Source organism: Elephas maximus, chromosome 1 (assembly GCF_024166365.1).
Source record: "Elephas maximus indicus isolate mEleMax1 chromosome 1, mEleMax1 primary haplotype, whole genome shotgun sequence".
Lineage (NCBI taxonomy): Eukaryota > Metazoa > Chordata > Mammalia > Proboscidea > Elephantidae > Elephas > Elephas maximus.
The window spans coordinates 180,167,386-180,191,019 of record NC_064819.1 but is presented as its reverse complement, the minus strand read 5'-3'; the positions used below and the strand labels follow the sequence as shown (position 1 = coordinate 180,191,019).

Below are 23,634 nucleotides of genomic sequence, written 5' to 3'. Positions count from 1 at the left end.
CGTTTGCTTATTTAAGGAAACTTGGCACATTTAGAATAAATTGTTTTGGTGATCTTGAAGTTTATAGTAGTACTGTTATTCTGTTAAAATTATAAAGTTTCAATGTTTAATTATATAGTGAAAGTTAAAAACTAAAGGTGTAAGCAACAGGATTTGTCTGCTTATTGTATCTCTGGTCTTATCTTAACTTCCCCCTTTTCTCACAGTACTCCAGCCGCATTGGCCTTCTTTTTATCTCTCCATTTCTTCTTAGTTTTCCTTCTGTTTGAGATACTTCTCTTTTTTTCCCCACTCAAAATGTATCATTCTTCAGGACACCTCTCAAGTGTTACTTTTCATGGTACTTTCCCAGCCTCCCACAGCACTGTGTTAATGACTGTACTGAACTTCACAGCGTATATCCCAACTCTAATGCTGTAATCCCAAAGAACCAGAAGTTCCAAAAGAGCAAGGACTGTGTTGCTGCGTTAACAGCTTGAACCTCTATCATAGCAGAGCACCTAACATAGAAAGTGTGTTTCATTATTGAATTCATAGTTGGTAAGATTGTACCGAAAACTTTTTATATTATAAAAGTAAAGTTTTTGTCTTTTATATTTCAAAATAAGGTTTTATTTGTCTTCTAAATTTGTTTTTAGATGTTAAAGAAGAAGATAAATCCAAGGACAGTAGCGGTGAAAAAACAGATTCCAAAGGGTAAATGATATTATCTAGTAATTTTTATATACTATACCTGTATGCAGGTAATGGTGATGAGCCCAAGTTTTAATTGACATGTGAAGTCAGTCTTTCCCTATAAAAGTAATAAACATATGCGGGGAAATTGAAACCATTATCCATTGCTGGTGGGAATGTAAAATGGTACAGCTGATGTAGAAAACAATGTGGCGGTTTTTCAAAAAACTAAAAATAGAACGACCATATGACCCAGCATTTCTATTGCTAGGTATATACCAAAAGGAATTAAAAGCAGGGACTCAAACAGATACTTGTACACCAGTGTCATTGCAGCATTAGTCACAATAGCAAAAAGCTGGAAACAACATAAATGCCCATCAGTGGATGAAGTGTAAACAAAATGTGGTATATACACGCAATGGAATACTATTCAGCCAGTGAGAGAAATGAAGTCTTGATACATGCTACAATATGGATGGAGCTAGAAGACGTTATACTGAGTGAAATAAGTCAACCACAAGAGGACAAACATTGTATGATCTCACTTACATAAAAAGAAAGAACAGGCAAATGTATAGAGACCAAAGTTTAATAGTGGTTACTAGGCGTGGGAGGAAAGGGGGGAGGGTATTGCTTATGGGGTACTGAGTTTCTCTTTGCAGCAGTGAAAAATCTCATTGATTAAGTGTAGGGCTGCACAGCTGATTATTTTAATTGATGTCAATAAGTTATACACCTGTACAAAGTTGAATTGGCAAAAGTTGCATGATATATTTACAACAACAAACAAAAAAATCAGCTGCTGAGACAACTTACATACAACCAAACACCTCATGGGATTTGGTCCTTAGTTTGGAGGTTTAGGGTCATGGTTTCATGGGACATCCCAGTTAATTGGCCTAATACTGAGCTTAGTGCTTCTGTTCTACCTCCCAGTTCATTACATAGTTTCTGCGGTCTTAAAAGCTTGCAAGCAGCCACCCAAGGCACAACAGTTGGTCTTTATTCACCTGGAGCAACAGAGGAAGGAGACTCAGGAATAGGAGGAGGAAATGGAATGTGTAGCTAATTTTCTCCAAGGAACAACTTCCTCAGTTGCCATGAGACTAGAAGAACTGGATGGTGCCTGGCTACCATTACTGAATGTTTTGCTCAAAGATTCCTATAGAATAATCCTGTTCAAAAGGAACAGAATTTGAAATTCTCATGGAATCCAGACTTTCTGGAACCGTGGAGGCTGGATGAACCTCTGAAACTATTGCCCTGAGATAATCTTGAAACCTTAAACCAGAAGAAATATCCCTTGATGTCTTCTTAAAACCAAACCATAGTTTAGGCTAGTAAAGAATGTCTACCTTGAGCATTGTGCTCTTTTAAGATCTGTCTGTATGGGATCAAATTGACAATAGCAACTCAAAAGATTAGGTAGGAAACTTAGAGGCAGTGAGTTTATGTTAATGGAGGAACAACTCGGAAAAGGAGGGTGAGAACTGTTGCACAATTCGAAGAATGTAATCAGTGTCACTGAATTGTACATGTAGAAATGGTTGAATTTTGTGTATGCTCTGTGTATATTCTCAGCAGTAATAACAAAAGTAAAATAAATTGTTAAAAGAAAACACAGGACTAAGAAACACAATTATTAAGTAAAAACATAGGTTTTTACTGTCAGAAAGCACATAAATGCTTGGCCACACATAACTGTGTGCTAGCCTTTGCAGGTTATCTTGGAATAGATTGGGAAACCACTAGAAAAAGATTAAGGCATTCAGTGCTCCAAAAACACGTAAAGGCATTATCAGCTTACGCTTTTCTTGGCATAAGCCTGTGGGACTTGATCAATAGGTCAGTGCATTTAAACTGAGATTGTGCCATTTTTAATATTTCATGTTGCATCTTTTAACAGAACCAAATCGGAACAGCTCAGCAACCCTTGATTTTGAGTCGTACCAATTTCAGGAAACCATAAAAAAGTGAGAAAATATTGGGAAGAAAAGCGTTTTCTTTTTGAAGGGGACTTCTGGCTTCATTTTATACTACTTTGGCATGGACCGTATTTATTTTCAAAAAGGCTTTTTTCATTTTTTGTTTTTCTTGGCAAGTTTTATTGTGAGTTTTTCTAATTATGAAGCAGATTTTTTTTTCCTCCACCATGCTTTATGTGATAGTATTTAAAATTGATGTGTTATTATGTCAAAAACTGATCTATTAAAGAAGTAATTGGCCTTTCTGAGCTGATTTTTTCCATCTTTTGTAATTATCTTTATTAAAAAATTGTACTTGGATTGTCTTTTGTCTGTTATTATAGCATAAAATCCTGTTTGAGGCTAATGACATGATCCTTTCTGTAGAATTATGACACACTGGGGGTGGAAGGGAGCTCTGGTGTCGCAGTGGTTAAGTGATACTGCTGCTAACCAGAAGGTCAGCAGTTTGAATCCACCAGCCGCTCCTTGGAAACTCTAGGGGACAGCTCTGCTCTGTCCCAGAGGGTCGCTATGAGTTGGACTTGATGGCAACGGGATATTAGGGGTGAAAGACGTTGATTATAACTTGAAAGATATTCATTTACTATTTCTTTTCAGTTCGCATCACACCCTGGATTATGTAAGGTATACTTACAGATTTAAAGCTTGCCTTAGAATTAATTTTTAGCTGTGTTATTAAGTGTTCTTTTCAAATATAATGGAGTTTTTATAAAATACTGATCCTATCAGAATACAGTATTAATCCTTATGTGCCATCAGTTTTATATAGTAGTCTATCTGCTGTCTCATGCACTGTCAATTTATATAATTTTATCTTCAACATATATGGATCTAGATTATTATATATATATGGATCTAGATTATTATTAGATTAGCTCTGTTAACAGCTGTAAAATATTAAATATATTGGGTTAAGAGCCTTTTCACCGAAGTTTGAAATAAAGGTTATCAGTGAACAGTGAGAAAAGGGCATTTGGATGGAGAATTAAGGAATTCAATTATTTGTGCCAGGGACAGAGTGAAATGCAGATAGGACAGTAGCATGTAAAAAAAAAATTTTCTCCCCACACCCAATATTTCCGTTATCAAATACATATACTTCATAAATTGTTAAAATTACCCACATTCTGTATTTAGCCATTACATGTTTGATTCTAATTTAACCCCCAAGGATGTTGCCATAATATAATTCAGTCCAGATTACCTGTGTAAATGCATACCAATCAGAGCCCAGCTAGGAGAAAAGAGTATGTCCAGTACTTATTATTTCTAACTGCAATAGGAATAAATGAAAATAATGAAGAAATCCATAATCAGGAAAAAAAAAAAAAAAACTATAGCTTCCATATCTTTGGGTTTGTTTTGTTTTTGCCAACTTCCTCTATGTACCAAATAGACAAGGAACTCGGTATGGTTATGTTTGACCTGGTAACTAGATAAATTAGAACTTTCCTGTATTCATACTAAGTCAGTCTAAAATGAAATATACTACTTACACAAAACTTGGCTCTTAAATATTTACATGGTATTCAAGGCCCACAGTTATACCCAGGATTCCAAACCAAGGAAATAAAGAAGTGGTTTCTCATTCAACTATTTGTTGTGTCTACTCATTTTAAGACTTTAGGGATGCAACTGTGACAAAACAAAAATGGCTGCTCACAGTGATTACATTCTAGCTAGAGGAAGCAGAGAAGCAGACATGTAACGTCTATGAAGGTGTGTCCAAGCTGCACTGAAGGCATTGGTGAAAAACAAGTCTCCAGGAATTGATGGAATACCAACTGAGATGTTCCAACAAACAGATGCAGTGCTGGAAGTGCTCACTCTTCTATGCCAAGAAATTTGGAAGACAGCTACCTGCCCAATCGACCGAAAGAGATCCCTATTTATGTCTATTCCCAGGAAAGGTGGTCCAACTGTATGTGGAAATTATCAAACAATATCATTAATTCAGAAGAGGATGTGGAACCAGGGATATCATTGCTGATGTCAGATGGGTCCTGGCTGAAAGCAGAGAACACCTGTTTTATTGATTATGCGAAGGCATTCGACTATGTGGATCATAGCAAATTACAGATAACATTGTGAAGAATGGGAATACCAGAACGTTTAATTGTACTCACGAGGAACCTGTACATGGAGTTGTTCAAACAAGGGGATGCTGCATGGTTTAAAGTCAGGAAAGATGTGTAACAGGGTTGTATCGTTTAACCGTACTTATTCAATCTGTATGCTGAGCAAACAATTTGAGAAGCTGGACTATATGAAAAAGAATGGCGCATCAGGTTTGGAGGAGGACTAATTAACAACCTGCATTATGCAGATGACACAACCTTGTTTGCTGAAGGTAAAGAGGATTTAAAGCACTTACTGATAAAGATCAAAGACCATAACCTTCAGTATGGATTACACCTCAACATAAAACAAAAATCCTCATAACTGGATCAATAAGCATCATCATGATAAATAGAAAAGGTGGAAGTTGTCAAGGATTTTGTTTTACTTGGATCCACAGTCAACACCCATAGAAGCAGCAGTCAGGAAGTCAAATGATGCATCACATTGGGCAAATCTGCTGCAAAAGACCTCTTTAAAGTGTTGCAAAGCAAAGAAGTCACCTTAAAGAGTAAGGTGCACCTGACCCAAGCCATGGTGTTTTCAGTAGTCTCATATGCATGCAAAAGCTGGACAGTGAATAGGGAAGACCAAAGAAGAATCAGCGCCTTTGAAGTGTGACGTTGGTGAAGAATATTGAATATTCCATGGACTGCCAAAAAAGCAAACAAACATGCCTTGGAAGAAGTCAACCAGAATGCCCTTTAGAAGCAAGGATGGCGAGACTATGTCTCATCCTTTTGGACGTGTTACCAGGAGTGGCCAATCCCTGGTGAAGGACATCACGCTTGGTGGATTCAAACTGCTGGTCTTTTGGTTAGCAGCGGTAGCACTTCACCATTAGACCACCAGGGTTTCCAGTAGAGGGTCACTGAAAACGAGGAAGACCCTTAATGAGATGGATTGACACTGTGGCTGCAACAATGGGCTCAAGCATAACAAGGATTGTGAGGATGGCACAGGACAGGGTATTGTTTCCTTCTGTTGTACACAGGGTCACTATGAGTAGGAATTGACTCGACGGCACCTGACAACAACAACAACACAAAGATGTGTGAAGGAGAAAATAAAGCATTTTAGGAGTTTGTCAAAATCAGGGAAATCTTCCTTATTTTTGCCAGATTCAAATTGATTCTTTTGAAATAAAAATTATGGAATGCCAGAAGACAGATCAGTCAAAAATGTTTCTCTACAACTGTTTGCTATTTTGAAATATTTCTGATTATTGCAAAAGTACCTAGACTGAACACCCATGCACCTTCCCAGATTTACAAATGTTCAATTTTTGTCATATTCGCTTCAAGTTCAGTTTTTTTTTTTTTTTTGCACTTAGGTGATGAAGAATTTGAAGATGCCCTGTTCATGCACTTTGCCATTTCATTTTCCTCCCTCCCACTCTTCAAAAGGAACCAGTATTCTGAAATTTGTATGTATTTTACTTATTCATGTTTTTATTCTTTTACTGTATATCTGTTGGAGCCCTGCTGGCACGGTGATTAAGAATTAGGGCTGCGAACCCAAAAGTCAGCAGTTAGAATCCACAAGCTGCTCCTTGGAACCCCTGAGGGCAGTTCTACTCTGTCCTGTAGTGGTTGCTGGAGTCAGAATCGACTGGTTGGCAGTGGGTTTGGTTTGGTATTCCTATCAGCAATCCATGAACCTTTAAAACATTAGGTATTACAGAACTGGTTTCCATCATTAGGTCAATAGTGAAATGTACTTAGTGTGTGGAACTTGTTCGCAAATGGTATCACATATACTTTTGTAACTTGCTTTTTTTCATTCTTTGTTGTGATCACTATTGCCATCTCACTGTAGTTTAACTACCATGTAATTATATTCCAGTATAAAAACAAAAAAGAAGATAATGAGAAATGTTTAAAATAACCCATCTCTTCATTGACATACTCTTATTTCCTTTTCTAAAAAATTATTTTTTCTGTACAGTTTTTAACAGTGCTGTAGTGAACCTTCTTGGGCACATTTGGGAGGTTTTCTTTGTTTTCCTATATACAAATAGACACATTTATGTATGTAAAACTAAAACCTGGAGAATTATCTGAAATTTATAAGCCAGCAGATTCATCAAGGTGACTTGGTATGACATTAACATGTAAAAATCAATGATTATTATATATTCAAGCAACAACCAGAAAATCTATGGGGAGAATGAAGACCCCATTTACAGTAGCAACTACAAACATTTCTAGAAATAGAAATGGGAATAAGCTATGGTTCTGGTGTTTAGTGAGAAAGACCAGTGTAGGATATCCAGAAAAATACCCTAATACCTTTAGAAATTAATAGTAAGATAAAAGTACTGTTTCAAATCCAGAAAGGATGGATTCTTCCATAAGTGGTGTTGGGATATAGGTAGTCAAAAGGAAAAGTTTTATGCCTTATATCCGTAGAATCAAATATTTCAATTGGAAAAGAAAGTGAAACTGTATGTGTTATAAACCATAGGAGACATTTAAAAGTAATTCGAGTGGGTAAGGCCTTTCTGTGTATGTCAAACCCAATCTAAAAGAAATGATACACTTGCCAAGTTATGCAGGCTAAAAACTAATGAGCCAAGTCAAAAGGAAAATGATAAATTGGAAGGATGGGAAGGGATTGCAGCTTGTCAGTTAAAAGGCTAATATTATTATTATTATTATTATTGAACTTTAAATGAAGGTTTACAGAATAAACTAGTTTCTCATCAAACAGTACACACATTGTTGTATGACATTGGTTAATAACCCCACGACATGTCAACACTCTCCCGTCTCAACCCTGGGTTCCCTATTACCAGCTGTCCTGTGCCCTCCTACCTTTCAGTCCCTTCCCTAGGGCTGGTGTGCCCCTTTAGTCTTGTTTTGTTCCATGGGACTGTTCAATCTTTGGCTGAAGGGTGAACCTCAGGAGTGGCCTCATTACTGAGCTGAAAGGGTGCCTGGGTGCCATATTCTGAGGGTTTGTCCAGCCTGTGTCAGGCCAGCAAATCTGGTCTTTTTGAGTTAGAATTTTGTTCTACCTTTTTTTCCATCTCCGTCCAGGACGCTCTATTGTGATCCCTGTCAGAGTAGTCAGTGGTAGTAGCCGGGCACCATCTAGTTGTACTCTACTCAGTCTGGTGGAGGCTGTGGTACATGTGGTCCATTAGTCCTTTGGACTAGTCTTTCCCTTGTGTCTTTAGTTTTCTTCATTCTTCCTTGCTCCCAAAGGGGTGAGGCCAGTGGAGTATCCTAGATGGCGGCTCACAGGCTCTTAAGACGCCAGATGCTACTCACCAAAGTAGAATGTAGAACAATAAACTTTGTTATGCCAACTGAGCTTATGTTCCCTGAGACCATGGTCCCCACAGCCCTCAGCCCAGCAATTTGGTCCCTCAGGGAGTTTGGATGTGTCTATGGAGCTTCCATGGCCTTGCCTTATACAGGTTGTACCGGCTTCCCAGTATTGTGCACTGTCTTACCCTTCACCAGAGTAACCACTTATCTATAAAAGGCTAATATTTAAAGATAGAAAAATATTTTAATAAAAATGCACAAAGAATGTGAACAGTTAACTGAGAAAGGTACAAATGGTTCTTAAATATGAAAATCTTTAAGCTCACCTCACATAGGAAATGCAAATTAAAAGCTATGGAGATAATTTTTAACCTAATTTTTAAAACTCATTAAAGATTGGAAAAAACAATCGGCAAAAGTTTGAGGAAACATTTTGCCAGGGTGTGTAAGTCAATACAGTCTCGAACTTAATTTGACATTCTGTATCTAAATTACCTTTTGATTCAAAATTCCACTTTGAGAAATTTAACATAAACCTGTTCATGTGTAAAATGACTTTTAGCAGCCTTCATTATGCAACGTTGTTTAGAATAGTAAATGTTTAAAAAGACTTAAACGTTCCATAGGGAATGGGTTAAATGATACATCTGTATGAAAGGATATTATCAACCAAAAAAATTAAAAAAAAAAATTGCTGTTGACCTACAGCAACCCTATAGGGCAGAGTAGAAGTTCCCTGTAGGGTTTCCAAGGAGCAGCTGGTAGATGTGAACTGCCAGCCTTTTGGGCTCCATACAACCATAAAAACCCAGTGCCGTCAAGTCGGTCCTAACTTACAGAGACCCTATAGGACAGAGTAGAACTGCCCCATACAGTTTCCAAGGAGCACCTGACAGATTCGAACTGCTGACCCTTTGGTTAGCAGCCGTAGCTCAACCTTTACGCCACCAGGGTTTCCCCATACAACCATAGAGTACTATTTGGAAAGATCTTCAAGACATATTACATGAAAAAGCAAGGAAGGTGCAGAACCACATGTCATTCACATACTATCTGCAAAAAAAAATACACAGAGTTACTTGATTACGTACTATTTAGGAAAGCTCATCATGAAACTGGTAGCATTGGAGAATTGGCTGCCTTCATGGGAACAGACTTTGCACTGTATATTCCCTTTGTGCCATTTGAATGTTGGACCATGTGAAATTTTCCTATAGAAAAATTTTAACTGAAAAACATTTTTGAAAAGCAGTTGGGGACAGAGGGGCAGAAATTTTACACAACGTTAGAGCTGCCTTCTTTTTGCGAATTATTACTGCAGATCCGTGCTTTCAGGTTCATGCAGTTTAGTGTCGCTGAAACAATAGTACTGATCTGAATTTCATTTCTTCCCAGGGGGAGGAAGACTTGTTAGGTGGCTAAAAGTGCCAAAACAGAAGACAGGATTTTGTTAAGTGATAGGGTGCTAACTGAAAGGCAGGCTGTTCGAACCCTCCAACTGCTCCTGGGGAGAAAGATGTGGCAACCTGCTTCCATAAAGATTACAGCCTTGGAAACCCTATGGGGCAGTTTACTCTGTCCTATAAGGTCGCTATGAGTCAAAATCGACTTGGCAGTGGGTTTTTCTGGAAGAATCATGTGATCTGTGGTGGGGAAAAGTAACTACTATCATTTTTAGCTTTTAAAATGGTATTTTAAAAGAAAAAATTCTAAAAAACAAAAGGGAGGGGGGCATGTTTTAATTTCGTGAAGAGGTTGCTGTATTGTCCTTGTTTTTTTCTAATTTCCCTGTTGTATGAGTGAATGTTTGTTCCAAATCAGATTAGTACTACAAAGTTGTTATTTAAATAATATTTGTTCTTCTACCACAGCTACTAGCATTCTGTCAATGGGAGAGTCTTTGAAGTTTTTATATTGAAGTCATTCATTTGCATCTTCTGGCTTGTATGGCTTTGGCAGAAATACTCTGATTTCTGGGATTGATAAAATTCCTTATTCTATATTGTGATATAAATGACACAGGTTTTTTTTTTTTAAATAATTTTTATTGTGCTTTAAGTGAAAGTTTACAAATCAAGTCAGTGTCTCACACAAAAACCCATATACACCTTGCTACGCACTCCCAAATACTCTCTCCCTAATGAGAGAGTCTGCTCTCTCCCTCCACTCTCTCTTTTTGTGTCCTTTTCGCCAGTTTCTAACCCCCTCCACCCTCTCATCTCCCCTCCAGGCAGGAGATGCCAACATAGTCTCAAGTGTACAGCTGATCCAAGAAGCTCACTCCTCACCGCATCCCTCTCCAACCCAATCCATGTCTGAAGAGTTGGCTTCAGGAATGGTTCCTGTCCTGGGGCAACAGAAGGTCTGGGGGCCATGACCACCAGGGTCCTTACAGCCTCAATCAGACCATTAAGTCTGGTCTTATGAGAATTTGGGGTCTGCATCCCACTGCTCTCCTGCTCCCTCAGGGGTTCTGTGTTGTGTTCCCTGTCAGGGCAGTCATCAGTTGTAGCCGGGCACCATCTAGTTCTTCTGGTCTCAGGATGATGTATTCGCTGGTTCATATGGCCCTTCCTGTCTCTTGGGCACGTAATCACCTTGTGTCCTTGGTGTTCTTCATTCTCCTTTGATCCAGGTGGGTTGAGACCAATTGATGCATCTCTTAGTTGGCTGCTTGCTAGCATTTAAGACCCCAGACGCCACTCTTCAAAGTGGGATACAGAATGTTTTCTTAATAGATTTTATTATGCCAATCGACTTAGATGTCCGCTGAAACCATGGTCTCCAGAACCCTGCCCCTGCTACGCTGGCCTTCAAAGCATTCAGTTTATTCAGGAAACTTCTTTGCTTTTGGTTTAGTCCAATTGTGCTGACCTCCCCTGTATTGTGTGCTGTCTTTCCCTTCACCTAAAGTAGTTCTTATCTACTATCTAATTAGTGGATACCCCTCTCCCACCATCCCTCCCTCCCCCCCCATAACCACAAAACAGTGTTTTCTTCTCTGTTTAAACTATTTCTCAAATTCGTATAATAGTGGTCTTATACAATATTTGTCCTCTTGCAACTGACTAATTTCACTCAGCATAATGCCTTCCAGGTTCCTCCATGTTATGAAGTGTTTCACAGATTCCTCACTGTTCTTTATCGATGCGTAGTATTCCATTGTGTGAATATACCATAATTTATTTATCCATCCATCCGTTGATGGGCACCTTGGTTGCTTCCATGTTTTTGCTGTTGTAATCAGTGCTGCAATAAACATGGGTGTGCATATTATCTGTTTGTGTAAAGGCTCTTATTTCTCTAGGATATATTCCAAGGAGTGGGATTGCTGGATCTATGGTAGTTCTATTTCTAGCTTTTTAAGGAAGCGCCAAATCGATTTCCAAAGTGGTTGTACCATTTGACATTCCCACCAGCAGTGTAGAAGTGTTCCAATCTCTCCACAGCCTCTCCAACATTTATTATTTTGTGTTTTTTGGATTAATGTCAGCCTTGTTGGAGTGAGATGAAATCTCATTATAGTTTTGATCTGCATTTCTCTAATGGCTAACGATCGTGAACATTTCCTCATATATCTGTTAGCTACCTGAATGTCTTCTTTAGTGAAGTGTCTATTCATATCTTTTGCCCATTTTTTAATTGAGTTATTTGTCTTTTTGCAGTATTTTGTAAATTTTAGAGATCAGGTGATGATCAGAAATGTCATAGCTAAAAACTTTTTCCCAGTCTGTAGGTACTTTTTAAACTTTTGGTGAAGTCTTTGGATAAGCATAAGTGTTTGATTTTTAGGAGTTCCCAGTTGTCTAGTTTTTCTTCTGCATTCTTTATAATGTTTTGTGTACTGTTTATGCCATGTATTAGGGCTCCTAACATTGCCCCTATTTTTTCTTCCATGATCTTTATCGTTTCAGATTTTTGATCTTTATCGTTTTAGGTCTTTGGCCCATTTTGAGTTAGTTTTTGTGCATGGAGTGAGGTATGGGTCTTGTTTCATTTTTTTGCAGATGGATATGCAGTTATGCCAGCACCATTTGTTAAAAAGACTGTCTTTTCCTCATTTAACTGTTTTGGGGTCTTTGTCAAATATCAACTGCTCATATGTGGATGGATTTATGTCTAGATTCTCAATTCTGTCCCATTGGTCCATGTATCTTTTGTTGTACCAGTACCAGGATGTTTTGACTACTGTGGAGGTATAATAGGTTCTAAAATCAGGTAAAGTAAGGCCTCCCACTTTGTTCTTTTTCAGTAATGCCTTGTTTATCTGGGGCCTCACTTTCCCTTCCATATGAAATTGGTGATTTGTTTCTCCATCTCGTTAAAGAATGTCGTTGGGATTTGGATCGGAATTACATTAAATGTATAGATCGCTTTTGGTAGAACAGACATTTTTATCATGTTAAGTCTTCCTATCCACGAGCAAGGTATGTTCTTCCACTTATGTAAGTCTCTTTTGGTTTCTTGCAGAAGTGTATTGTAGTTTTCTTTGTATAAGTCTTTTACGTCTCTGGTAAGATTTATTCCTAAGTATTTTATCTTCTTGGGGGCTACTGTAAATGGCATTGATTTGGTGATTTCCTCTTCGATGTTCTTTTTGTTGGTGTATAGGAGTCCAACTGATTTTTGTATGTTTATCTTGCATCCCAGTACTCTGCTGAACTCTTCTATTAGTTTCAGTAGTTTTCTGGAGGATTCCTTAGGGTTTTCTGTGTATAGGATCATGTCAACTGCAAATAGAGATACTTTTACTTCTTCCTTGCCAATCCGGATGCACTTTATTTCTTTATCTAGCCTAATTGCTCTGGCTAGGACTTCCAGCACGATGTTGAATAAGAGTGGTGATAAAGGGCATCCTTGTCTGGTGGGAATGTGTTCAGGCTCTCTCCATTTAGGGTGATGTTGGCTGTTGGCTTTGTATCCCAAAACCCATATAAATGCCCTTGATTATGTTGAGAAATTTTCCTTCTATTCCTATTTTGCTGAGAGTTTCTATCATGAATGAGTGTTGAACTTTGTCAAATGCCTTTTCTGCAGCAATTGATAAAATCATGTGATTCTTGTCTTTTGTTTTATTTATGTGGTGGATTACATTGTTTTTCTAATGTTGAACCATCCCTGCATACCTGGTATGAATCCCTCTTGGTCGTGGTGAATTCTTTTTTTGATATGTTGTTGAATTCTGTTGGCAGGATTTTGTTGAGGATTTTTGCATCTACATTCATGAGGGATATAGGTCTATAATTTTCTTTTCTTGTGGTGTCTTTACCTGGCTTTGGTATCAGGGATATGGTGGCTTCATAGAATGAATTGGGTAGTGTTCCATCCTTTTCCATGCTCTGAAATACCTTTAGTAGTAGTGGTGTTAACTCTTCTCTGAAAGTTTGGTAGAACTCTGCAGTGAAGCCGTCTGGACTAGGGCTTTTTTTCGTTGGGAGTTTTTTTATTACCTTTTCAATCTTTTCTTTAGTTATGGGTCTATTTAATTGTTCTACCTCTGTTTGTGTTAGTTTAGTTAGGTAGTGTGTTTCTAGGAATTCATCCACTTCTTCTAGGTTTTCAAATTTGAGTATAGTTTTTCATAGTAATCTGATATGATTCTTTTAATTTCAGTTGGATCTGTTGTAATATCACCCATCTCATTTCTTATTTGGGTTTTTTGCTTCCTCTCCTGTTTTTCTTTTGTCAGTTTGGCCAATGGTTTATCAATTTTTTTTGAGTTTTTCAAAAAACCAGCTTTTGGTCTTGTTAATTGTTTCAATTGTTTTTCTGTTTTCTATTTCATTTAGTTCAGCTCTAATTTTTATTATTCGTTTTCTTCTGGTGCCTGTGGGTTTCTTTCGTTGCTGTCTTTCTATTTGTTCAAGTCATAGGGATAGTTCTTTGATTTTGGCCCTTTCTTCTTTTTGGATGTGTGCGTTTATTGATATAAATTGGGCTCTGAGCACCGCTTTTGCTGTGTCCCTAAGGTTCTGATAGGAAGTGTTTTCATTCTCACTGGATTCTATGAATTTCTTTATTCCATCCTTAATGTCTTCTGTAATCCGGAATGACACAAGTTTTTGACATTTTAAATGAAAACTTCGATCTGTGTGCTATCAAGTCACAGTTTCAATAGCTTAAGATCTTTTTTCACCATAATCTTGTATGTTACTAGCCTCTCTGCGTTAGTTGCTTCTGAATTTAAAATGAGGAAGATAGTAATAGTTCCTATCTCACAGCATTGTAAGGATTAGTTAGTGCTCAGTACGTGTTAGCTAGAGTCCCTGGGTGGTATACACAGTAAAGTGCTTGGCTACCAGCTGAAAGGGTGGAGGTTCAAGTCCACCCAGAGGTGTCTCAGAAGAAAGGCCTAGTGGTCTGCTTCTTGAAAGAGGAGCCATTGAAAGCCCTATGGAGCGCGGGGCTCACCATCAGCACATGGGGTGACTATCAGTCAGAATCGACGGCAACTGTTTTTTTTTTTTTTTTTTTTAAAGTGTTAGCTGCTGCTGTTTTAAGGGCAGGTAAAGGAGGACCAAAAGCATGCTACAGGAGAAGTCTTAAATCCTACGGTGTAGTTGTACACACTGAATGGGCTACATTAGTATCAAACTACTAGGGCATTGTTGATAGAGAAGTAATCTTTTGAGACCTCATTTTTTCAGGGAGGCTAATGAGATGGACAAGTTGGGTGGAATATTAATGCCACTGGGACTTACTCAGGATAATATGTCAATCAAAATGGTTGTGAGTGATTGAATAAAAATAAAGCTATTGATGTCTTAGTTACCTAGTGCTACTATAACAAATACAACTGGATGGCTTTAACAGAAGTTTATTCTCTCACAGTTAAGGAGGTTAGAAGTCTGAATTCAGGGCACTAGGTCCAGGGGTAGCCTATCTCTCCCTGTTGGCTATGGGGGAAGAGCCTTGTCGTCAATCTTCCCCTGCTCTAGGAGCTTCTCAGCATGGGGACTCTGGGTCCAAAGGACATGCTGCACTCCGGCTCTTCATTCTTGTGGCATGAGGTCCCTAGCTCTTTGCTTCCTTAGCTCTCCTTTTATCTGTCAAAAGAGATTGATTTAAGATGTAGCCTATCCTGTAGACTGAGTACTGCCTCATTAATATAACTGCCTCTAATCCTGCCTCATTAACATCATAGAGGTTAGGCTTTACAACACATAGGATAGTCACATCTGATCACCAAATGGTGGACAACCACTCAATACTGGGAATCATGACCTAGCCAAGTTGACACACGTTTTTCTGGAATGCAACTTAATTCATGATAATTGGTGTTACTGGTTATTCAAATGAGTAGCAATGCTATATGGAGAAATAATACTCAGGAGGGTTTATAGTATTTAGAAGCTGCTTAACAATCACTGTATTTCCCTCACTTCACCACAAGATGGCAGATATTCCACTGTTTACATTTTTTCTATTATTATTTGTGCATTTTCTCCTGTATTCACTTGGTGGTCCATTTAACAAGCAGAGTAACAAATATTAATAGTATTCAATATTATCTGAATTAAAATACTATAATTTTATGTACTGAAATAGGTTTTTCTTTAAAATAGAACAATTATAACACTAATCCCTGGTCCCTAAAACACACAGTAGACTGTTCCTAGTAGTAATTGATTACTTGTGACTTTCTTGTCAAAACTACAATGAAATGAATGCTAGTGCTGAACTAGTTTTCTGTCATTGAAAAGGAGAATTTCTTCCGCAATCAACATTTCAGTCACCTCCAGTCACGTGGCGTACACTTAATAGACTGATGGACTGATAAAACTTCCAGTAAACAGAAGGTACAGAAAAGCAATTTCTAAGGTAAAAAAGAACACATTATCCAAACTGTTGCTGCTTAACAAATGCCAACAACAGGTCATCATGTTTCTAGCAACTGATAAACTGAACATTTAAAGAGACAAGAATCAAGAATTTTTTTTTTTTTTATACTGACACTATGTCCTTAAGTGAGAAAGGCACTTCAAAAATCTCCTAATTCCAAAGTCTAGCAGGAAAATAATCTCTATGTGGTGTAGTGATTAAGTGCTTGGCTGCTAACCGAAAGGTTGGCAGTTTGAACCCAGTGAGCAGCTCTTCAGGAGAAAGACCCGGCGATCTGCTCCGATAAAGATTCCCACCTAGAGAACCCTATGGGGCATTTCTGCTCTGGCACATGGGGTCACTATAGTTGGAATCAACCCAACGGCACCTAACAACAACAGCAGCAGGGAAGTTCGGGACTGTGCTGCCTTTGATTAGATTCTAGGTGAGCTTGAGTATCTGAACACACCCTCATGTGCTCTGGTGATGGATAACTAAGCCCTCATGGGCGAGAATGGGAGGCCTGCATCTCATTGGCGTTTCAGACGTTATACTCTTTTAAGTGGTTTGAATTTCTGGTTTCCATAGGCTCAAGGTAGGCTCTTTTCCACTCAGCATCTGAATAAGAAAGTTTGTGCAAGTAGGTGCAATAAACATGCTCTAATTACCTGAAGTGGACAAACAATATTTTCCAAGAAAAAATGTTGTCTGTATTCTAAAGTTAAAACCATTATTAACTATTATCCTCTTTACCATCTAATGTAAAGATAAAACTTCTTTTCTGTGAATTAAAAAAGTATTATTCTCAGACACATTTATTTGTATAAAGTTTATATGTAATGGACTTAGGTACTGTATCTGTTCTGTCCCCTTTTGATGCTGAGTAGTCTCTTGAAACCTGTTAAGATGTGAACCCTTTTTAAAACTGACTTGTTTGAAAACCAAATTAACATATGCTATTAAATCATTGACTTTCTATTTTTAGAGTTAGGCTTAAAATTGTATACGTCCATTTTATTTCAGGTCTACTGTGGCTATGGTGGGCAATATATCCGATTGCCCAGATATACACACCTGGACCCTCATAGCTGTGTAAGGTAACAGCCTCATCTTACACTCGTTTGTACCGTCTTCTTACCTAATCTCCTCAAAACATCATCACTTAGAGCAGCAACATGTAATGGGCTGTGTACTGTACTGGAAATCATAAATATGGATGTAGCCCAGCTTTTACATTATGAAATTTTCACTTTGGGCAAGTCATTTAGGTCCCTGCACCTCCGTTTCTTTGTAATCTGTGAAACTGGCTTGGTAACAGCTAACAAATAACCTTGCTTTTCCCACCATTCCCTCTCTTTTACCTGTGGCAGACATCACAGACCAGTCCTTGCTTTCTGGCCTTAAGAGCCTTCTCAACCCAGATGGGGCACTACAGTTAATCAGAGTTGTTCTTAAAGATGAAATGCTTTTACCATCCTTGAGTGGCAAGATCTTTAAGGTCCAAACAATAGTGTGCCTTAAGCCTCGTTTATAAAAAGTTTGAAATATGTTCCTTGGTTGCTAAATAAGATACACTTACTAGAGATCCTTTCCTAATGTCGATCTTTTCCATACAGATTCATTTACAAAAAATAGTTTTAAATCAGTTCATCATACCAAGAATTGCTATTGGAAAAATATAAAAGTCACAGAGCCCAGAGTTTCTCTTTATCAAACACAGAAACCACACTAATTAGAACAGGAAAAATTAAGGTATGCATTAATCATAACGGGGCTGTAGTAATGAGGGATGGCTGGTAAAAAGTAAAGAGAACTCTTTAAAAAAACAGAAATAACAGATGAAAGAGCAGCCGCTACCCCTAGGGCTGAGCTAGTTAGTGCCTGAGGAAGAGCCCCCATGTAAACCAGGACGAGATCCAGACCTTGGAGAGGGCAGATTCATGGCAGAGAATCACTGCAGTGCTGCATGGGTGGAACTTGCTGGGAATCTGCCCTCTAGAATGCCAGGGAAAACTGTTCACAGGGAGGTGTCTTGCCGGTGTCACTCTGCCATGAAAGCCTGAGCGGTGCAGGGGAAGCTGCCGGCCGCTGGGTGCTGCTGCTGCTCATGCACTGCAGGGCCCGGCTGCTAGAAATCAGGTATGGGGCTCCGCGGAAGCTCTGTGCGCTGCCAGGGCCTGCTGAGAAGAGCACACCAAAACCAGGAGAAGAGAAGCCCCTTCCTCCTGCACTGCTCCTCCATCACCCTCTACCAACAAAGCTTAACATCATGCCACTTGGCAAAGTACAAATATTTAAAGGGCTCAACCCCATTTTTGCATTGCAGGCAGTGAAGAGTGTATTTGTTGCTGAGAGGTAAAAAATTGACAACTGGCCTCATTCCGCTTTCCAGACAGCTCTTTGGTGTTACCTAGAGTGTGTGGTGGGGTAGTAAGCCATAAACCATTCTGTCCATGGGGTCAGATTGCTAAATTATCAAAGAAATAGAACAGTAGACTCCCAGAACTGGAAGGATGTGAATTGCCAGATAAAAAAGAGCCACCTAAAGACCCACCCAAAACACATCTTCTGGAGCTTCAGAGCATTGTAGATGGAGGTAAGATCCCAGAAGCTTCCAGAGAGAAAAATAATCCAGTACAGGGACTGGGGATCAGAATAGTAGCAGAGCAAAACTGGAAGCCAGAATTCAATAGAAAAATGTCTAAAAGTCAAATTTCGAAGAAAATGATTTCCAGCTTAGAATTCTATGTCCAATCAGAATATTGATTTAACAGGAGGGTAGGATAAAGATGTTTTTAGACATGCAAAGCAGTTTTTTTTTTTTTCTCTCCAATGTACCCTTTCTACTAAAGGATGAGCTCTCACCAAACCAAAGAGTAAGCCAAAAAAGGAAAGAAGTAGAAATAGTAACAGGGACTCCACCACAGGAGATGGGCAAAGGCAGTTCCCATCTTAGAAAGCAGCTAGTCCAAAAGGAAGCAGGAAGGCAGAAGGCTGCAGAAGGGAGGTCTCTGTGAAGAAAACAAGTAACAGCTCACCCAGTGAATTTGAATATATTCAGAGGAGAATTTCAGCTCTGCCAGTGGGTTTGGGGGTTAGTGATTGCTACATGGGAAACAAAAAGCAAAATGAAGAGGCAATTACTAACTCCAAAGGAAAGCAAAACATTGTATGAGAAAAAATATAATCAAAGTGTGTCACATGGTTCAATTTTGAATAATTGATGTATATCAGTGTAAACACTATATTAATATCACAAAAGTGATGTAACTATGTTGAAAGAATAGGAGGTGGGCAAGCATACGATGTGTTTGATCAAAATGGGAAAAAATCAAGAAATAGCGAAATAATTTATTTAGAACTCTGGAGGTAAGTAAATGCTAGAAGAAAACCAAAAGAGTTGACAATGTTTGCATGAGGGGAGCAAGAAATTAAGAGTGGGGAGATAGGGTAGCAGGGAACTGTTGCCTTCACTGTAAGCCTAGTAACTATGTGAGTAATAAAAATATGTACATAGTAATTTGATAAAATTATACATACATATAATACACACATCTTTTTAATTATTACTTAAATGAAATAACATGTAAAGCTTCTAGAATAGTCCTTGATGAGTGGTAAGTGCTAAATAAACATTTATTCCTTTACCTCAAACCCCAAAGCTGAATTTGACCATAAGATGTGTTCTAAGTAGCTTTCAAAATGTGTTTTACAAAATTACATTAGTTGTCAACATTTAAAACTTTAAGTTTTCTAGAGAAGCCAGAAATTCAGATTTTTGAAATATCCTACGACTGACAGTATTGGGACCTTGTTCCCACAGGGTAAAATTCTGCTGGAACCCAGGAGCAGTTGACTTTTTCTGATGGGCATCCCAACCCAGCTCCCTCCAGTTCCCGTAAGAATGCATCCTTGCTTTACTGTACTTTCTGCTCCCACAGCATTTGAGTTTGCAACTCCTGTCTTCAGCCTTCATTGGTAGAAAGGCATGGGAAGCTCTTTCATGGACAGACATAAGTAGTAAAAAGAAGAGCAACCAGGAAAATGCACTAGCTAAGGAAACAACTGGGGTTTAACTTAGAGAGCATTGAATCCTGTATTTCATTGTGGGACCTTGGACAAGTCAAGGTGAATGGTTTGTCTAAGGTGATCTACAAGGCCACTTTCAATTATGATGCCAGGGTGTCTCTAATTGGAACTCTAAGCCACTTATTTAGGCTTTTAAGCACATGACTGCCACTTGGGTTTTTTAAAAATTATTTTAACTAGTTAATGTACTTTTTATTTTTCTTCTCTTTAAAGTAATTTTTAAATGCATCATTTCTTGCAGTATATCTCCACTGGGTAGCACCCAAGTGGTCTTTAACAGGTCCAGCATGCAGTAGAATAGTATGCATCATAAACAAATATGTTTTAGAAGAATATTTATTGGCAGAAAAAAAAAAAAAACTTGTGAATTAATGGTTCGTTCCTTCATTCAACAAAATCTATGTGCCTATTTTATGTGAAGCCGTGTCATAGATGGTGCCTTGATACTGGTGTTCATATCACTGGTCCTCAGTACCTTGAGTCTAGTGAAGAAGACAGACATTAAACAAGCAAACATGTGGACAAGTATACAGTTTCAGTTCTGTTGAGTTCTCTATGAAGGAAAAGGAGGAGTGCTATGAAGAGAACAGTGACAGAATTAACTTAGATTGGAATGTGGAGGGGGGGACGTAGGTGAAGAAGGTATCAGGAAGGTCTCTCAGAGGAAGTGACTTTTCAGCTGGAACCTAAAAAATGAGTAGGAGTTTGTCCAGTGAAGAGCGGGGTATCGTGTCCTGTGTATTAGATTCCTAGGGCTGCCAGGAGAATATACCACACACTGGGTGGCTTATAAGAATAGACGGTGTTTGTCTCACAGCTCTGGAGGCTGAGAGTCTGAGATCAGGATGTTGGTCATATTGATCCTTTCTGAAGCTCTGAGGAAGAATCTCTTTGATGCTTCTCTCCCAGCTTCTGGTAGTCCTAGGCATTCTTTGGCTTGCAGCTGCAGCGTCACATGGCACCCTTCCTCTGTCTCCTCTGTGCATTTTCTCTTTTATAAGGACACTAGTCATATAGGATTAGGATCTACCTTACTCCATTATAACCTCATGTTAACCTTACTGATAACATCTTCAAAGATCCTATTTCTGAACAAGGTTACATTCACAGGTACAGGGGCTAGGACTTCAACATATCTTCTTTGCGGGGGACACCAATCCATCACACCCCAGATAGAGGGAACAGCATACAACAGACCCTGAGATGGGAAAGAACTCTGAAGTTAGGGCTCAGGGAACAAAGGGAAAGTGACCCCACTTGGCCTCTAACATAAAATAACCTACATAGTTACCTAGTGCTGCTGTAACAGAAATTCCACAGTTGGGTGGCTTTAACAAACAAATTTATTTTCTCACAGTTCAGGAGGCTAGAAGTTCAAATTCAGGGTGCCTGCTCTAGGGGAGGCATTCTCTCTCTGTTAGCTCTGGGGGAAGGTCCTTGTCTCTTTTCAGCTTCTGTTTCTAGGTTCCTTGGAGATCTCATGTGGTGTGGCATCTGTCCTCCCCCAGTGGTACTTGCTTGCTTTGTTGCTTGCTCAGTCTGCTCTTTTTATATCTCAAACAAGGGTGATTTAAGACATACCCTACATGAATACTGCCTCATTAACATAATAAAGGAAACCCATTCCCAAATGAGATTATAACCACAACTATAGGTGTTAGGTTTTACAACATGTATTTTGGGGGGGACACAATTAAATCCATAACACCTAGTCACACACACTTTGTGTAGATGCTCCCTTCAACTTGTACTGACTATGATCCTCATTTTGGCCTGCCCCCCAAGTTCTTTGCCCTCTCTGACTTTGATGTTCTGCTTTTATGCTCCTCCAGGAGCTGGCACCTACCTTGAATTGCTTTAACTAAAAGTTTTTTTGATCAAATTGTTCAGAAAGGGAAGGAGAGCAAAAGACTAAAACTGGAGTCCTCTCTGCCACTGTTAATGTGTGATTTAAGGCATAATGATTTAGTCTCACCATTCCTTAATTACCTAATCTGTTGTCTTAGTTTTCTAGTGTGGCTATAACAGAAATATCACAGGGGACGGCTTTAACAAAGAGAAATTTGGCTAGAAGTCCTAATTCAGGGTGCCAGCTCCAGGGGAAGGCTTTCTCCCTCTGTTGGCTCTGAGGGGAGGTCCTAGTCATCAATCTTCCCCTCGTCTAGGAGCTTCTCAGTGCAGAGACCCTGGGTCCAAAGGCCGCTCTCCCTTCCTTGTTCTTCATTCTTGGCGGCATGAGGTCCCATGTCTTTCTGCTTGCTTCTGTCTTTAATATCTCAAAAGAGATTGGCTCAAGATACAGCCCAATCTTGTAGATTGAATCCTGGTTTATAAACATAATTGCCTCTTATCCAGCTTCATTAACATTATAGAAGTAGGATTTACAATACGTAGGAAAGTCACAACAGATAACAAAATGATGAAAAATCACACAGTACTGGAAATCATGGCCTAGCCAAATTAACCCACATTTTGGGGGGGACACAATTAAATCCATAACATGTGTACAAAGAGGATGCTAAAATGATGGTGCTGATCCCATAGTTGATTGTGAGAATGATATAAGATAATGCATATAAAAGGGCTTAGTGAGTGCCTGGCATATTGCAAGTGCTCATTTTACATTTGTTGTTATGTTGTAAGGTGCCATTGAGTCAATTCTGACTCATAGGCACCCTGTGTACAACAGATTAAAACACTACCCAGTCCTGTGCCATCCTCACAATCATTGTTATGGTTGAGCCCATTGTTGTAGCCACTGTATCAATCCATCTTGTTGAGGGTCTTCTTCTTTTTTGCTGACCCTCTACTTTACCAAGCATGATGTCCTTCTCCAGGAACTGGTCCCTCCCAATAACATGTCCAAAGTTTGTGAGATGAAGTCTTGTTGTTCATGTTTCTAATGAGCATTCTGGCTGCACCTCTTCCAAGACAGACTTGTTAGCTCTTCTGGCAGTCCATGGTATACTCAATATGCGTTGACAATACCATAATTCAAAGGCATCAATTCTTTAGTCTTCCTTATTCATTGTCCAGCTTTCACATGCATATGAGATGATTGAAAACACCATGGCTTGGGTCAGGTGCACCCTAGTCCTTAAAGTGACATCTTTGCTTTTTAACACTTCAAAGAAGTCTTTTGCAGCAGATTTGCCCAATGCAATATGTTGTTTGATTTCTTGACTGCTCCTTCCATGGATGTTGATTGTGGATCCAGGTAAAATGAAATCCTTGATAACTTTGATCTTTTCTCCATTTGTCATGATGTTGCTTATTGGTCCAGTTGTGAAGCTTAGTGTTTTCATTATGTTGTGGTGTAATCCATACTGATGTCCATGGTCTTTGATCTTCATCAGTACAGTAAGTGCTTCAAGTGCTCTTCACTTTCAGCAAGCAAGGTTGTGTCATCTGCATAACGCAGGTTGTTAATGAGTGTTCCTCCAATCCTGATGCCATGTTCTTCTTCCTATAGTCCAGCTTCTCGGATTATTCACTCAGCATACAAATTGAATAAGTATGGTGAAAGGATACAACCCTGATGTACATCTTTCTTGACTTTAAGTCACTCAGTATCTCCTTGTTCTGTTTGAACGACTGCCTCTTGGTCTAAGTACAGGTTCCTCATGAGCACAATTAGTGTTCCAGAATTCCCATTCTTCTCAATG

General features: G+C 38.9%; 1 protein-coding gene across 3 annotated transcripts in view; it reads left to right on the top strand.

The window, feature by feature from the left end:
* HDAC2 (histone deacetylase 2) overlaps positions 1 to 23,634 on the top strand; it is a 64,375-nt gene that overhangs the window by 32,090 nt on the left and 8,651 nt on the right. Inside the window, exons 13-16 of one of the 3 annotated variants that reach the window (XR_007519047.1) lie at positions 639 to 696; positions 2,585 to 2,651; positions 6,118 to 6,210; positions 16,904 to 16,977. Coding sequence is in view for 1 of the 3 variants with exons in the window: in XM_049899263.1 (XP_049755220.1) it covers positions 639 to 696; positions 2,585 to 2,615 (89 nt within the window). In the remaining 2 variants the exon portion in view is untranslated. Of the gene's footprint in view, positions 1 to 638; positions 697 to 2,584; positions 3,299 to 6,117; positions 6,211 to 16,903; positions 19,394 to 23,634 lie in introns of those variants that run through there. The other 2 variants (XR_007519048.1, XM_049899263.1) reach the window with 2 other exon arrangements.